The 18,284-nt window shown below is 39.3% G+C and overlaps 1 protein-coding gene across 1 annotated transcript; it reads left to right on the top strand.

Annotated features, from left to right (window-relative positions):
• Window positions 1-103: 103 nt before the first annotated feature.
• mroh1 (maestro heat-like repeat family member 1) lies at window positions 104-18,284 on the top strand (the record flags this gene model as incomplete). The annotated part of the gene is made up of 44 exons (XM_083886486.1): window positions 104-125; window positions 215-360; window positions 1,296-1,427; window positions 1,526-1,688; window positions 1,944-2,042; window positions 2,205-2,356; window positions 2,951-3,091; window positions 3,393-3,485; window positions 4,651-4,729; window positions 5,008-5,121; window positions 5,277-5,350; window positions 5,500-5,622; window positions 5,886-5,993; window positions 6,149-6,293; window positions 6,448-6,488; window positions 6,677-6,818; window positions 7,058-7,110; window positions 7,199-7,306; window positions 7,659-7,778; window positions 7,874-7,996; window positions 8,085-8,231; window positions 8,565-8,591; window positions 9,623-9,745; window positions 9,850-9,929; window positions 10,218-10,359; window positions 10,567-10,662; window positions 11,449-11,553; window positions 11,673-11,808; window positions 11,903-12,015; window positions 12,186-12,338; window positions 12,484-12,540; window positions 12,776-12,873; window positions 13,048-13,213; window positions 13,463-13,632; window positions 13,760-13,897; window positions 14,159-14,273; window positions 14,504-14,650; window positions 14,767-14,833; window positions 14,982-15,103; window positions 16,316-16,465; window positions 16,549-16,683; window positions 16,987-17,089; window positions 17,791-17,856; window positions 18,020-18,284. The coding sequence occupies 44 exons, from the start codon at window positions 104-106 to the stop codon at window positions 18,094-18,096; spliced, it is 4,911 nt and encodes a 1,636-aa protein (XP_083742612.1). The 3' UTR covers window positions 18,097-18,284.

Genomic DNA, 18,284 nt, shown 5'->3' with positions numbered 1-18,284 from the left:
CATACTTTGTCAGCTTTAAAAAACGCCTGCACATCTGACCCCCAGGAGGAAAGCTTCATCTTAAACCACAGGCTCTAAGGAGCCAGATCTCTCTCTTTCCACCATGGATGAGACAGATGTTGAACGTGAGCTCTTGTTATTTCTCTTTCATTATTTTATTTGCCTTTGATTTTAAGCAGCTTCTTCTGTAACTCTGTTCTGTTTTCCGTTCTAGAAGTGACCCTGGCTCTTCTAGATGCAGCCACTGATAAAGACCCAGAGGTTCAGAGGCAGGTCAGAAAGTCTATGCTAACCCTGGGAAAGCTACAGCCGGATCGAGTGTTAGCCATGTGTCAGGACTACCTCCTGAAACACCCAAAGGTAAAAGCCCAGAATACACCCCACCACACTATCCATTTAAACACTTCAAAGTGCCTTGGTACTGCTGCTGTTATCAGTATTTCTTCTGCACATTACCAAGACTAACGTAAATAGATCTTGTTACCCTTTTCACAGAGGCCAGATAAGCATTAACCACATGCCCACAATTGTGCAGTCAGTAATCATGTCCTGGAATAGGACAAATCAATTTACTTACATGCAGTAATCAGTTGCTGTGGCTGTGCCATGTGATCATATTGTCCACATTCAGCCTAAAAGCTGTGGGGGAAGTCCCCCCTGCTTTTGATTTCCTGAAGCAGGATTTTGTCAAACACTTAAAAGCAATACCTATATGATGAAAATGTCTGTGCCTCTACAATGGATTTGTTTTTGACTCAATTAACCCCAGCAAACAATAGTCCACTTCTAATCTGTTAAACCTGTTTACTCTTTAATGGCATCTCAGAGCCTCTAGCATGTGGTTCACCACATAGTAATAGCATATAAATGCATGCATTACTACCTCACACGTATGCAATATGCAAATATTCCAATTTAACTAGTATTCGCTCGTGTTTTAATGTTTGTAAAAAAAAAAAAAACTTAATTTTCTTTATTTAAACTGCCAACATTTGACCTGCACTGGCTTAAAAAAATAGAAGAACATCAGCCTCCCTACAATACAAAAAATATCAGTTACAGTCACAGTCCCTGGACTTGTGATTAACAGATGATTACACTGAGGAAATGTCTTTGACACAGTACATTGAATTCCCTTTTGTACTGACCTGGTATTTTATGTACCATGTCATATTTTTCTCTGTATCGGTCTGTATGATTTGTTCAGTAGACTGTATTCCTTTTTGATGGAAGTGAAAACGTACAATGCTTTGTATTGTACATAATACATTCTTCTCCTTCTTGTCCTCCTTTAGTTGGTCGTGAGCCACAGAGTTGTGATTCTTCAGACTATTGAGCTGATTGCTGGCTGCAGGATAGAGGATATCAGTTCCCCCAGAATAAAAAGCATAATCTCTCTAGCATCAGATGAGATGACACGATCAAAAGTAAAAATGTGTCAATTATTTTTGTTTATTTGTATTTAGTAATTTTAAATAATCTCAGTGGACAGATGATAATAAATTATGTTATGTGATTTTCTCAGGAGGTCATCCCTGACTGGCAGCAGGCAGCCAGTAATATCTTGGTTGCTGTCGGTAACAAGCATATCAACGACGTCATGGAGGAGATACTAAACAAGTTTCAGCCAGGGATCCTTCCTCACTTCTTTGTCGTCCAAACACTGGCCAACCTCTCTGATTCCAATGGTAACAAAATGTTTGCATTCACAATATCCAAGAAAAAATACACACATTCTCAGGAAATCAGTGCTTTGTTCACAAACTTCGGATTATCTACAAGATATATCAATATACTACTGATTTTAAGGTCTAGGATTTCACCAGTTCATACCAAAAACTTTTACCATTTTATTTTGTTTGTTTTTTGTTTACTTTTTTACGTTGCAGAGAAGAGTGGTAGGTTATATGCTGTACTAATGTGTGCTGTTCTCTGTTCTTTAGTATATGGCATGGTACCCTTCCTGAATGCTATTCTTGGCACCATGTTGCCCATGTTGAGCATGGCCAAACATGATAACATGAAATGGGTCTTCTCTTCTGGTAAGAACTACTGTATTTGTTTTTTTCTCTAAACTAATTTTTTCTTCTCTCCAATAACATTCATTTTTCAAAAAAAGCAATTTTCCTCTGCCTTTCTGCAGTATATATTCAAAATATTGTTTCTTCTCTACATAATTTCCTCTTTTATTCCTCTCCCTTCAGCTCTGTGTCACTTCAGCGACAGTATATTAGAGTATCTGGCCAATTTGGACAAGGCTCCAGATCCCACAGTCAGGAAAGACACTTTCTCCAGTGAAATCTATGCTGCTTATGAAATTCTCTTCAATAATTGGATACAAAGCAGGGAGTCCAAGGTAAGGTCATATCAATTTTGAAGGTTAAACGATGTCTTATGATAGACAAAAAACCATGTGGCCTCAGTGGTCACATGTTAGGCATTATTGAGGGAAGTAAAGTTATTATAGAGGCCATCTAAAGCTTGACCTTTGGATACACAGCATGTTAATGATGGCTGTCCTTTTGGAATACTTTAAAAACTTCGCTGTTAAATCAACAGCAGTTATGTTATTTAATTCTTTATTTCACTTCCTGATAAAGTGATTGATCCACATTTTTTTTTATACAAAGTTGTAATGCATGAATGAGTTTAAGTGCCCTTTTTAAATGACTGATGTTACTTGTTTCTAAATCTCTGTCACAAACACTGCAGTGGAAATCAGACTTTTTCGGGTAAAGATGTCAGGGTATTAAGACCTTTTGTTGCGGCGTACAAAGATCTGTGTTAGTTTGCAAAACAGACAAAGAATGTTTCCTAATATTTAATTATCTGAAGGAAGTCTCCCTTAATGGTGCTTAATTGTTTTGGTATATCATCATATGACATCCTTTCTCTCTCTGTGTGTGTGTCTGCGTGTGCGTGTGCGTGTGTGTGTGCGTGTGCGCTCTAGTTGAGGTTAACAGTGGCCGAGGCCGTTGGCTCGATGTGCCATCTGATGGCCAATGATAAACTGGAGGAGCAAATTCCCAAACTCATTCCTGCCATGCTTTCCCTATACAAGAAACACAATGAGCACTTCATCATCAGCAAGGTCTGTATGTAATGTAGTATGAGTGAGCTAGATCATTGATTTTAGGTTGTTTTAACAACACGTAGACAATCATTATCTAAAGACATCCAGGCTTTTCCTGGGACAACTGTTATTTCAGCTTGGGCTGTATAATATACAGTTTATTGCTAGTATTTCAGCTCTGGTACGTCTTCTCCTTAACTCATTTACAGTGTTGTCTTATAAATGGAATATGATCGACCTAATTTCTGGTAAAAGCGTTTTTCTAAAACATAACTCTATAATCAGATCGGTGAGTGTGTTTTTTTGTTTCTTCACTCAGAGTCTGTGCCAAGTGCTTGATGCCTCTGTCAACATGGGCAGCAGAGTGCTGGAGACGCAACTAGACAGTCTGCTCCTTGCACTACATCACCAGGTAAACTTTACTTAAGTAAATACTGCACCTTTAAATGTGCATGGACCAGGTGACTGATGCTTCATACAGATGTTAATTAAAGGTAAAATGGGCAAAGGTCATGGTAGTAGCAATTTCCCTCCTTTATAACAAGATCTACTGATGAAATTTATTAAATATAATGTGCATATGTTTTTCTTCAGAAAAGGAAAACAAAATTAATGCTTTCAATGCAGATTGATTAGCCTCATTTTGACATAAAGTTGAAAAAGCATAGTTTTTCTGTGTATAATGGTGAAAAGTCAAACATGGTGGCCATGCCACGTGTGATTTTTTTTCATTGTTGTAAAACATGTTTTTCATGTAGTACAGCAAATGGAGAAGTTGCTCCATTGAAGTACCAGAGAATATTTCAACAGAACAGATCTTTGCTGTTACCTTTGGGATGTTGTCAAGTCAGAACGTGAAAAAACAAACACTGGGCGTGCCGGGTGACAGACATTGCACAAACCACAAGCATAAAAAACGTATTCATACTACAGGATAACAGCTGTACCTGGATCCATCTGGTCTGACCACTGATAGTTGCTGCTTCCCTGTGTAGCACTTTCTATCACATGACTCAGTTTGCTCTTATACATAGTGTAATCAAAACTTTGTCTCTTCCTGTCTTGAAACGGAACAGTTCACCATATTGAAACCACAAAACTGGGCCTGGATTATTCCTCTCTGTCTGAACTTCACCTCTTCACTCTCAGATGTGTCAAATGACTGTCAGAGGATCACTGTTGTCAGATGTTTTCATATCCTTGTGTGTCAGCTGACATGTGGCCTGATGCCTTTACTGTTGCAACATTTGACCACAGTCACTCTCCCAGTGATGTGCGTGCTTTATAGGGACTGTTGGGCACAGATAATTCCACTAGGAAGTTACAGCACCAGCAACATTTAAAGTGGGCCCACACTTAAACACATGTATGCAAATGTTGGCTTTGAAAATTTGGTCTTTCAGTCTCAGTTCTTCTTTCCAGTTCCAATTTCATAATAAATGGGGGTCTGTTGTTGCACTGTAAGCACCTCATGTTTGACCTGATTAAATAAAAGGAACATGTGTGATCAGTGATAACCAGAACTTATTTTGTTCTAACAGTGTTTGACAGTGTGTCATTTCCTTTGTCTCCCCTAGGCGTCTGCCCCCATTGACTACAATAACCCCCCAACTGTCAAGAACCACAATGAAGTCCTGCGCTGCTTCAGCTTACTAGGTACTGAGGTTCAGCGGTTGGTGCTTGTGTTAATATCTGTCTAATGATCATAGACTGTTGCTGATGCTGTTTAACTGCACCACAGTAATATGGTAATGTCTGTGGTGAATGACTAAGTTTGAGTGTATTTTCACTGAAGCTGAATGTTGTCAACAGCACGAGGCTTTTCTATTTGTTTTAGTTCTGTGTAGTCACAAGAGTGGTAATGAGCTCACCCATTGGATAATCATATCAACTGTGACATTCAGACAACTTAAGTCTCCTTCTCTCTTGTTTAGCAAACTCCTTCCCAGACCGGCTGGTTATGTTTGAACTTCAGAAGTTAGAAAACAGTAATGAGCGGAGTAGGATGGGCTCCCTTGCTGTCCTTCGCCACCTCATCAACTCCACCAGTGAGAAAAAACGCACACAAAAGAGACACACTTCTCAAATCCACTTATCCCTTATTCTCGAAGAATAATTGGTCATTGTGCCCAAATTATATCAAGTACCATTGTTTAAAATTTGTTCTGGTTATGGTTTTGTCCTAAATTGATGTGTGTTTTAGCTTCTACAATGGAGAACAAGAAGTTGCTGATTCTGGCCAGCATCAGACAACCGATGGCTGACCATAGCAACAAGGTAACACATAATGTACACACAAAGACAGAACATCAGCCATTTCCTTCTAGTATTAATTTATTTGAATAAAGATACTTTTGTTTTTACCAAACAATCTGGATGTCTGTTGACATTGTCATTCACTGTAATTCCGTTTCTCTGTGTCCCAGGTGAAGAAGCGCGTGGTCCAAGTGATCAGTGCGATGGCTCATCATGGTTATCTGGAGTTAGAGGGAGGGGAGTTACTCGTTCGATTCATAGTTCAACATTGTGCCTTACCTGACACATACCAGGTAACTGCATCTGTGTGATTACTATTCAACTCACTTGGGTGGCTTATTTGATTGTATATATTATGGGTTGCATGGGAAGGTTACAGCAAGAGGGAAAATAATTTTTCCATCCTCTCAAAAGAGCACAAAAGTTAAGGAAACCAATTACTGTACGCAAGCACAAATACTCAAAACACTCGAAATATGTTCAGACTTCACTTTACAATTTGGAGGGACTGCTGGTGATATGTAAAGTATCTGATCTGTTCTTTGTGTGTCTTCAGCGTGACGAGAAGCCCACAGATCCAGAAGAGGTGACAAATGAGTCCCTGAGGACGATGTGTGACAACACGCTTCATCTCCTGACCACCACTGTGGGACGCCTAGCTGATGTATGTATACTATCGCCGTCTGTCTGATTTGCGAATTTGTTACCATAATCAGTGAACTGCTCTTGGAGTTCAGTTGTTATCACTTGTTTTCTATTGTTTATTTAAAATCTATGTACATTGCTGCGATACCTAACACATATATTTTTTGTTTCTAGGTGCTATGGCCCAAGCTGCTGTACTATTTGACCCCTTCCCAGTACAGCAATGCCACCACTCCTCTGTGTAAGAGTCTGATCGTACTGGGCAACAAGAAGAAACAAAACCAGGAGCCCAGCTGTAACATAAACTTTACACAAGAAGGTAGCTATTTACTGACAAAGTTAAATGCCAGTACATAATCATTAAATGGGGCCTACACTTGCTATAGTCAGTGGAATAATCTTAAGTGAGTCACTGATAAGTCTCTTCTGTATGATCAACTCTTTGGTAATGTTTCTTACTTTTTCTCCTCCAGCTAATCTCCCCTCTCCTCAAACACTATTGATTAGACTGCTGGTAAGTAAAGCGAACTGTCTTATGTGTGTGCCAATGTTTGTGGAGTTTAGAACCCAACCCATGTTTTAGACAAACTACTTTTTCTGGTCAATAATCTTTATCAGTTGTCAGGGCTGATTTTTCTCTTCTTACTTCCTGTGATGTTATCCTCATGTGTGTTGTGTCCTCGGTTGGGTTGGTGGTTCTAGGTGAATGCAGCATTCCCGTTCAATAGCAGAGGTCATGGAGCGCCGTCCCTGTCTCTCCTTCAGATCCTCGGTATCAACATTCACCCCAACACAGATATTCTCTGGGAGAAAGAGATACCTGCTCTGCTGAGTATACTAGATGGTATGCAGATATGAACGTTGTCATATCAATGCTTAATAATGTCTTTAGAGTAAGTGATGCACTGCTACTGTTTACTACTGCCACAACTTGAAGACCTGACTTTTCTGCAGTGGTAGCAGAGTTCATACTCTAATAAGAGGGAGTAATTTTTTATTGTGTCCCTCTTTCTTGTTATTTATCATGTACAGTATTTACTTTCCATTGTAGCATAATCTGAATTTGTGTACTATTGTTTTCAGAGTCAACATCACAGAGCCTGGACAAGAAGCACTGGGATGAGAAGCTGCTCAAGGTGAGCTTTTACAAATGGGGATACAGTCTCATTAACATCACACTATGTCAGTGTTTTGTTATTCACTGTGTCTTTTTCTTCAATCCAGTTATTGTCTAAAACCCTGGCTACTATTGATGATGACAAGTGGGTGTGTCAGTTGGCAGCAGAGGCAACGCGTTATCTCTCCACGTACAACAACGCCTTAGAGGAGAAGGTTAATTGCTTTCAAAACCTTTTATTTCCTACACAAGTCAAGAGTTAGTCGATTACCATCAGCTTCTTTGGTTTAGTTACAGATGTGCCATGTGACATTAGATTTTTTAATGCTATGTTCTCAATAAAATAAAAAAAGCTGATGATGTTTTAAATCTCAAAAGGCAGAGGGAGCTATTTGTTTTGTAAAATGTGGAATAATGGTTAGTGTTGGTGGATCCTTAACCCTTTCATGTGGCCCACTACCTCACACAGTTACAAAACATTGATAAGGAAAATAAATAAATGGACGACCGGTGTTAAAATCTGAATTAAACATTTTAAATTGTATTTTTTTTTACTGTCTGTTGTAGAATTTCCTGTATCGGTGTATAGGAGTGACTCTCCAACAGTGTTTCAACAAGGAGGTGGTGAAAAAACAGCTGCAGGAAGTCCTGCTCACAGCACGACACAATGACGCTTTGGAAAGAGAGGTACACTGCCATGTTGAAATTATTACATGTTGTTACGGTGTTTTTAATTTGAGGACAGTTAAAATCACATCTGTTGTTTTTCTGTCTTCTTTCAGGGAGTTGCATTGGGTGTTGGTCTGTGTGCCAACAGCCACCTCGAGGGAACTCTGGCTAAGCTGGATGAGTTTGGCAAATCAGACGCCTTCAAGAAGTCGCCAAGCATTTTCAACCTGCTCAAAGTACTAAGAAGTTTTACTTTGCAGATATCAGGTATTTGGCATTACCTGTTCCACTGTCTGTTTTCATCTCTCCCTTCCTTTTCCTCAGGAACGTAATGATGTCGAGGTAGAGAAGGTGAAGAGCACATTAATCCTGTGTTATGGTCAAGTGGCTCTAAACGCTCCTCCAGAAAAGATACTAAATCGCATTGATCAAGACATCCTTCGCTGCATCAGCAAACACTTCAATACCAAGGTAATGAAAATGCTATGGAAACATCACATGGAGACACCTGCTGTTCGTGTTACCTCTGCCATTAATAGTGGTATATTTTTTATATTTTAAGGTTAGATTACATTAGATATTGTATGATTATTTGCAGTTCATTGATCAACAGGTCACATTACGAACATGATTTTTCTCTGTGTGATTTTTGTCTAATGCAGAAGGAATCTCTTTACAGTGAGTCTAACGGTCACATTTTACATGTGGTTGAGTCAGCAGCAAAGTAAATGTTAGAACTTTACTTGCAGGTATTGGCTGTGTTTTGATGTGAGCTCATGACTTTATCACCTCTATTTCATACAGGTTCTGGGGATAAAAGTAGAGACAAAGGTATCATCACAGGAATACACAGGCTCTCTGTTGCTGTCCTCTGATATTTGCCAGTTAACGTCTGCTGTTTTCCTCATGCTTTTCTTCTTTACTCTTTTTTTAATTGTCCCACTGTGCCACACAATAGTGGTGATATCATCATTAAACACTTTAGGAAAAGACCAGTTCAAGAAAATACTCCTTGATATAATAATACAACTATTTTCACTTTGATAATTTAGTTGACTTAATCAGCTTTATTTATTTAATTCTTTATTAGCTATCTATCAGGGTGGTGGAGCACAAGTTTATTTTACGCGAGTAAAACCTGTAACATTGGTTCATCTGCCTCAGTGAAATGTGGATAAGTATGATACACCTCTATAAATCTTACTACTCAGTGTAGTACAGTGGCAATGATCAGCTTCTAACTGTTTTGTTTTCTGCTGCCCTTTAACAAACTAGTTTGACTTAAATTTAATCATGAAGCTCTTTTCTGAATGACCCACCACACAACATGATTTACACACTGGATTCCAGACATCCTTCCTTTTTGGCGAACTGTTCTTTAAATGCTCACCAACAACTCACCCTTGTAATTTCTAATTTCTGTTCAATCGCTTCTGTCACTTCTTTGACAAGAGCCTGCTGGTGATTTGCTGTTGAACCAATCTCCTCTAATCACACAACTCTGATTTCTAACGTCTCCATCCATAGGCATGGAGGATCAATCTGTGACACCGCACATTGATTGATTTGATTGATAGACTGAGTAGATTGATTGACTTTTATATCGCTGGAATGATTCTAGATTTTGTTTTGCTTGCTGAGCTATTTGTAGAGTTGCATCTGGTAAAGGAGCTGCTTCGCCTTGTTTTGCATTCCTGATAAATTGGAAAACGCAATTATCCAATTTTATTCATGTTTAGCCTACTCTTGACCCCAATCTTTGCATCTGTGTCTCATCATTTTTCCTGTTTTTTTATGTGTCTTTATTTCTACCTCTGTGTGTGTATATGTGTGTCTGTGTGTGTGTGTTGCTTTTAATCCAGGACCTGACTATGAAACTGAGTTTGATTCAGAGTGTCGGCCTCATTGCCAAAGCCGTCAGTGAGTGTGTGAAGAAACAAGGCTACGTCTTCTCCCGCAAGCAGGAGCTCATCACTATTATGCTGGTTTGTATAAACACAAATTAACTGTCCATTCAAAACATTTAATAGATGTACATATATTTGCAATGTAAAGAATTTTCTCTTCTGTTAATATCCACCCTGCACAGGATTTTATAAAGGCAGAGCCTGCTGATACATTACGGACTCCAGTACGCCATCTTGTGATGACCACTTGTGCCAACTTATTGTATCCTTCACTAAACCAACTTGATCCTCAGTGCTGTCTGAAGGCTTCAATTTCCAGTTTAACTGAATAAAGTGTACAAAGATGTTACATTTCATTAGCCCATGCTTAGTTTGATGATGCTTAATAATTTAATTTATATATAATTTGCATCACAATGGTTTCCAATGATGAATTCCAACCACTGAACTTCACACAGCAGACCCTAACCAGATCACATATACAGTATACAAACACAGTATACAGACTAAATCCACCTCACGTCATTATCTTTGACCTGTAGTCCTTCAGACCACTGGATCCTGTGCTCAGTGAGAATGAGAGCTTTGACCTGCTAAAGGTGTGTGTCAACAGTGTGTTTTCTTTGCCACCTGAGACACACACTCCAGAGAAAACTAAAGAAGAGGACATACTAGACCCCAAGAAGAGAAAGGTAAAAGACCACCAATAAGGTAACACTGTATTGGTTTCCCCTCATATCCTGTACATTGTCTCATGCAGTTATACATGCGTTTTACACTCACCAACCCTCTTCACCAGGATTTGTGAATTGTCTGGTTTCTCACACAACAAAGCTTTGCCTAATGCACGTATTGGATGTTGTATTTGACCAGTAATATGTCCTGGTAAATCTGCACAGGCATTATACAAAGACACGATGGCTGCACTGCAGGAGCTGCTGAAGAGTGTATTAGCCAAGGAGCCCACGCCTGATGGCCTGCAGAATGTCTTCAAGGTAAGGCCTGGTGTTTCAGACACACTGGTTCTTCTCCTATTCATGCCAAAATATTTGTATTTGTGCAGATACGATTAAAGAAACACAATTAATCCCCAAGTGGGGAAACTTATTTGCCACCAAACTGTTTGTACATACATAACCACAAACCATATAAGCAAATTAAGAAATAAAAAATACATTAGCAAAGTGATCTACATCAGTGGATTAAAGCATTAACTAAAAGAGTTAATCAAAAAACCTTAATGCTGCTGTTAACAAAGTACCTTCTAAAATCTTCAGAAGAACACTGAGGCCCTCATTAAAAAAGAGCTTTTAAAGCAGTTAAAGGCCTTTGAGTAGCAGAATTGTTAGTAGTTTGGTCTTCATTCTCTTTTCTTCTGAGATTGCCTCAGTCTGGGTTAATGTGAAATACTTTTTTAATCAGTTTGTTGATTCTGTTTTTTTTCAAAACAGATGCTGCCTCCTTAGCAAATGCACAGTATAAAAGAGGGTCTGAGCCAATATCTGATAAAAGACATGTAAATGCCTCTTGCTAATGTCAAAGGATCTCAATTTCCTCACAAAGAAAAGTTAGACCACCCTGTTCTTCTGAAATATTTTGTTTTGTTGTGAGAGAAAGTAAGAATCATGAAGTTTCTCCATCAGCATCAGTTGAATCCTTCACTTACTCCTCGCTGTCTCTTCTCTCCTCTCTGCTTGGGTTGTTTCTCATGAATGTCCTAACATTAATATTGCACAGTTTTCTGTTGCCTGACACATGATGTGTATTGCTGTTGTGTGCAGCACATTGAATCATGGTTGAGCTCCGGACAGGACCACCAGAGAGAGAGAGCGATCACAGCGACTGCTCATGTTCTGTCCTACTACCTGGATAATCTGACTGTCAAGGTAAACACACATGCACACATGTTCTCTGGATTCACTCTCTCTTCAGTCATGACTTCTACATATTAAACCATGCTGATGTTCTTTGTTAACATTTTGATCTGTTATCATGTTTTTTCCAGAACATGGTTTCATTCCACAACTTTGGAGCTCTTCTGGGTCGACTGTCTCCACGCTGTTCTGACCCTCACCCTGCTATACGCCCTGCTGCTGTTGACTGTATATACGCGCTGCTTTATATACAGCTACGTTATGAAGGTTGTTTATTAAATTTCTCTATCTCAGTATGTCAAGCTTGATGTTTCCACCAAATTTTACATTATAAACATATCCTGGGTTTTTTTGTGTGTAGGTTTTGCATTAGATTATAAGGATGAATCTGTTGACGGTCTGTTGACCCTAAAAAAACAACTAGAAAACCCTGACCACTCTGTTCTCTACAAGACCTGCTCTGACCTCACCAAGGTACAACTTCCTTTGACTCAACTTTTCGCCAGTCATTCTTATCGTCAAATAATCATGTTGTTGCATTCGTTGTTACAATGTTGTGTTTTTATGCTTTAACTACTTCACCGTAATTAGCAACCTGTACAATTGGTTTGTGTGTGACTGCCTTGTTTCCCTGTGTGTGTCAGGTGATGAGTAAACGTCTGCCTCAGCAGCAGCTAGCAACGTTGGTCTTCATGTTGTTTGAAGGGCTCGTCGACTCTCAGACAAACTGTTGCAGAGCTTCATCTGTCATCCTTAACACACTGCTGAAAAACAGAGGAGCAGGACTGCAAGAACTGGTAACGCACAAACATCAACACGCTCATTCAGTACTTTAAACACAGAATTTTGTTTTAACATCAGCATAGGTCAAAAAGATAATACAATATGCTTATATGGTGCACACACACCACCATTATCTGTGTTGTTTGGTGTATGTGTCAGGTACCAGAGATGTTGGAGGTGCTCCACACACGTCTACAGAGCATCACAGAAGAGCAGGTCAGAGCACACATGGACATTATTTAGTACCCATATTCATCATTCCATGGCTTTGTTTCAATCACTTCTGAGTACTTGTGAACAATGTGGGACCTTTTTTCCATGTTGTTGTGTTAAAAGCCACACAGAATCTACTGGAGCTTATTGTAATTTAACTATCAGCTTTTATCTTTAATCTCAAGTTTTTCACAGTGGCTTACTCAAAGAATAAATTCAGTGTTGTTCTTGTGTTTAGGTGAGAGTGGCAGTAGGACAGACGGTGCTTATCCTGGCTTCACAGCATCTACAGACTGTCATAAATACGCTAATTAACCAACCACTTCCTTATGACAGGTATAGAATGTTTCTATACACAAAATATCCAAGTAGATAAAATCATGTATTGAACTAATCCTCCTGTGGTTAATTATTTTTGACAAATCTTTCTGCGCCAAGAAAATGGCTTAAACGGTGTATATATGCAATGTAGTAAAATTAATATATTGATATTTTTATCTGCCTGTCCAGCTGGACCAGTGAGATGTGGATGGCCTTGGGGGCAGATCCCATTGTAGCCAATCAGATCATAGAGATGGTGATGGAGAAGCTCCTGATCATGGCGCCCTACATAGACAAGAAGGAGAATATGATAAGAGGAGGGTCAACAAAGATGGCCACAAATCAGCCACTGGCCGTAAGTTATAAACACTCACAGGCACACAACGACATGCACATAACTTATGATAGAAATAAGTAATTATGTTAAATGATAAACTGCAATGTAACAAGTGCCTTTTAAAAGTTGAAGTTTGCTTCAGTTATTAGCCTTTTCTCAAATTGCATCACAACTGGACCAGCAGTTCCATACCAAACACAAATGACAGAATAGATGTGACGCTACTGTTAACATGTGCACGTTTGTCTCTGTGTGCTTTGTTCCCAGATGACCTGTGGTCTTAAAGAGCTGTTATTAAATGGCCAGAGTCAGGAGCCGGCTGTCAGCCAGTTTCCTCAGCTCTTTTCCTGTCTCATTGTCAGAGTAGGAGCAAGTGTCGGTGTCTCCGCACCGAGGGATAACAACACTAAATCCACTTCCCCCATCCATGTAGCAGGGTAGGCATATTTGCCTTTTTATGTCTTGTCAATTGCAGTTTAGTTTCCTGCTTACATATTTTTTCTAATCTTGGGTTTGGGATCTAATCGATTGGTCAAAATGTATTTTTCTTTTTTTTGGTTCCAGGGTTGCAGCTGATGCTCTGAAAATCTTGTTGGCACGAGCCCAATTAGATGAGGTGATGAAACGGATGGATGAGGATAATACCTGGGACACAATGAGGGAACCAAACACACACATTACCGGAATTACACTACTAGCGAGGTAGACACACTCACATAAAGGGCTGTGCCTGTGTCTTTAGGGTAAAGCTTTAAGTCCTCTCCTGTATTTTCTTTCTCATGCCTTTGTTGTTTTTAAATTGTATATAATTGTATATAATATAATATAATGTAAAGCAGATATTTCCAAACAGAAGAAACCTCAAGAAGGTTCTTCTTGAGGTTTGCAGGTCCCCAAAAAATATCAGCCCTCTAGGTTTCTACATTAGTTAGTAAATATGAATGTGGTTGTGATCATCTACAGGGCAATGGCTAAACATGCTGGTCCCAGGTTGCCTGCCATCCTGGAGTGTCTGTGTCCCTCCCTGAACAACATCTATGAATGCCAGAGAATCACCGTCACTGCTTTTTTCTCTGAGGTGATAACCCACCTTTAACCTAGGATTGTTCTGTAAATGCAAATAACAAAAAAACTGTCAAATAACTAAGCTGTAACTGACTTGGATTTTGTGGCTCATCTGTAAATATCTGTGTCCTTTTTTGAAAGAGTTTATTATGAACAGTCAATATTGTGACATAATACGTATTTATTCTCCATATCTTTATGGCATTGCTGACTACCATGGTTTGCTTTTTCTGTCATTTCCAGCTGTTGAACCATCATGTGGTGACGGAGCTGATGTTGATAGATGTTTTAATGAACAACATGATGGAGAGGATATCGGACCCTAGTTGCACTGTCCGCATGTTGGCTGTGCGAGGGCTGGGAAATATCGCAGTGGGGTCTCCCGAAAAAGTACAACACACACAGGATTGCACATCATTTATGTGCTACTATATATGCACACACACACACCTTTAACTGCTCTGTAACTCACAGCTTTCTCCCTATTGTTTTTCTTCCCCCTCCAGGTGAATAAATATGCCAAAGAGCTGCTAGCAGCCATGAGTTCTGGCATGGAAGAGAAAGATGATCCAGGTAAAATGACGGCAAACTAATCGCATCTTGAGTTATTGCAGTGATTGCTGAAGACATTGATTTTATCATGTTAGTTATTCCATTATGTTCAGCCACTCATCCTGCTTTATCACTGATTAAATTATTCCTCTTTATTTTTGTCCTGCAGGTAAACTGATTACTCTTGAGGCCATGTCAGGTCTGTCCAAAGTTCTCCTGTACCTGGACAAGAAGAATGTCCACTTACTGGTGGTGTACATCTTCATGAAGATTAAACCATTCTTGGAAAGTGTAAGTTTCTTGTTATATTTCCAGATTAAAAATAAACACAGTTGTAGTTTTTAAAACTATTATTAATAATAGTGTACTTATTGTGTTTCACAATGTTTTTATATGGCAACCCATTTTTTGAAAGATGACACACTACCGTTTCCGGATTCAAAGTAAAATCATCTTATTTGTCCTTTATATTTCTGTAACACTCACTCAATATTATTTTGAATGGTAAAACGGCCATCTCTTAGTCATATTTGTTTTGTGCATGTTATTGAAAACATCCATTCCAATCTGTAAAAAAGACAAAACGGCTCACTCTGTGTCAAACACCAAGGAGAAGAAGTGCAAGCTTCAAAAACAGGAAGTGAAGGGGCCTGTCTAATGTTAATTGGCAACTCGTTCCAGAGTTTGGGAGCCATGGCGAAAAGACCGGTCCCCTCTGAGCTTCAGCCTAGTTTTTGGTACAGTCAGAAGCAGCTGATCAGCAGATCTGAGAGACCACGATGGAGCATAACACTGTAGCACATCTGAGAGGTAGGGTGGAGCAAGGCCATGGAGACTTTAAAAAACTAAAGGATTTTGAAATGGATCCTGTAATACAGAGCCAGTGAAGTGAGGCCAGGACCGGTCTTATGTGCTCATCTTATAATAATGAAAGTCCACCTAGGCAGGCCAGAAAAACAGTCAGAATGTGATAGGTTCATACAAGTACATTTATAAGAACAGTATGATTTTGTTAGAAGTTTTTTTTTTTTTTTTTTTTTTTTTAATTCTTATGCTTATCTGAACAAGCAGGCTTGTGCTTACGTGCAGCTATTGTTATCAGGCAGTTCATCCTTATTCATCATCTCTTCTACTCCAAATATATGCGTTGTGCATTTGACTTATATTAATATTACTAATATTATAAGTCGATCAACTCGTACATTGGGTGCAGTTTTCAGAATCATGGAATAATGTGGTGGAAAATGAATGAGCTCCTTCATGTGGCCGAGAGGTGTACTGCAGATATTACACTTACGTAAAAGGTGGAGAAAAAAATTATTTGGTGAACATACAAAATTAAAACTCCTGACCCATGTCTGGGAATGACTCGTTCAGACAATGTGATGCTAAATGTATATTGTAGATTCTGAGTTGGTGTCCTCTAGGTGTTTTCCAGGAGGTGGCGCTGTATCTCTGAGTATTAAAAAAACAACAATGACACCGTCTTTTCTACTCATTTAGGAGAATGATGAAATCCGCTGTGCCTCCATCCACCTTATGGGAAACCTGTCCAAGTTTGGCTCTGGAGAGCAGGTGTTTAAAGACCAAATCCACAATGTTCTGGTCAGTCTGCTGCTCCACCTTGTGGATCCCAATGTACATGTGGTTAAGGTAGGACATTTACACACACACACACACACACACTTTACTTTCTATGTACATGCACAGACTTACCACTACATGGTATTTTCCAGGCATGCAAGTTTGCGATGCGTGTGTGTGCTCCTGTGGTGGGATCGGATCAGATCACTACCATGTTCCAGAACCACCTCCACGATGACAAGAGCTTACACTATGGAGAATTCATCAATGACCTCACCAAGTACCTGGTAAGATGCACACAATCACAAACACGAATATGGCTGTGTCGTTTCATGATCTGTGCAAAAGTCTGCATATTATCAACTCCTTAAAGGTCCAATGTATCAAAATATTAGAGGCTTTTCCAGACATAATGGGGGAACTATGGTGGCCTTAGCATACCAGAAAGGATGTGTTCATTTGCAAATGTTGGACTGCTGTAATAAGATGGCTAACTCTGTACAGCTTTTGTGTAAAGAACATAAAATGCTTTTTTGCTAGAGATTCCTCTAGTTATTTGATGTTTGAGTGTGAGGTTAATGTTTTTGTAGATCCAGGACTTTCCAAGCATGCTGAACTTCTACCACATATCGGTCATCCAGTTCTTCAAGAGCAACTGGCCTGAGGTCAGAGCAGCAGCTGCCATGTTCATAGGTATGACTGCAACAACACCTTATGGGGGAGAAGCTTTATAATAACACACAGGCCACCTGCATACAACCTTATTAAGAATGTTCGTCATACTGAGCTCAATGTCACCTGTAACCTGTGCTCAGTTGAGATGTGGTGTCTTGTCTCTGAAATTGAATGGAAGCGTGTGGTCTCTACTGCCAGAGTAAAAAAGGGAATGTCAGCTGTGTGAGCGGGGATATGTGAAAATTAAATTGTCCATTGTGTTGTGATCTTAGATGTAGGTTCTTTGTGTAAAATCAATATAGGAGGTCTGGACGTTTTCTGTGTTGTTTGAATCCACACGTAATTTCTCAATCTGTTAAAAACATTCCAACAACGTGACACCATTAGGCACCATAAAATAAAACTTCACGCAAAATAAGATCTTTGGAGAAGAAATACAGTACTCTGTGCTATAATGATGTATATAATTATTTCTATCAGAATATATCTAGAAAATGCTGGAAGGTTGTGTGCAGTATTGAAACAACAGAATATTTTCAGGAAAAAAGGACAATCACACCAGTTTATTCAAGGCATGTTTGAGTTTTATATACACATTGCTGATATAAGACCAACTTTAACTCACAGAATTTGACGGATCATAATTTAACATGAGCAAGGCCAACAAGCTGCACATCAATGTTTTTGACCTGATAGTAATCTTTGTTTGTCTTAATCAGGGTTTCTGCTCAGCAACCTTTCAGAGGAGCATTTCTCCCACCTCAATATGGGAACCATCACTAAAGGTGACTGAACGAAAAGGCCTCTTTATTTCCTTCTTCCTCACACACACGTTTTCCTTAATTCATCCTCCAGACCGTTCACAAATTCTTCAACCGCTTCATTTTCTTACAGCTGATGTTTTCTGTCTTTTAACCGCTCTGATGTCTGTGATGTGTTCATGCACAGGTTTAGTGATGCTGCTCCAAGATCCAGATCCAGTGGTGAGAATGAAGGCTGCTGAGGCCATGGGACACTTCCACTAAAACACACACACACACACAGATCTACACACTAGTATTTTTTACACAAACATGCGGATCCCACCGCTGAAATGTTCAGTCATTTATAAATAAATAAAATATTATAAACCACACAACTGAAATGTTAGGAAACCTGTGCGGCCAGAAGCCAAACTGTCACATTTACCAGTGTTACAATTTTCATATGTCTA

The sequence above is a fragment of the Microchirus variegatus genome (assembly GCF_963457635.1).
Source record: "Microchirus variegatus genome assembly, chromosome: 1".
Taxonomy (NCBI): domain Eukaryota; kingdom Metazoa; phylum Chordata; class Actinopteri; order Pleuronectiformes; family Soleidae; genus Microchirus; species Microchirus variegatus.
This window is presented reverse-complemented; position numbering and strand designations above follow the sequence as displayed.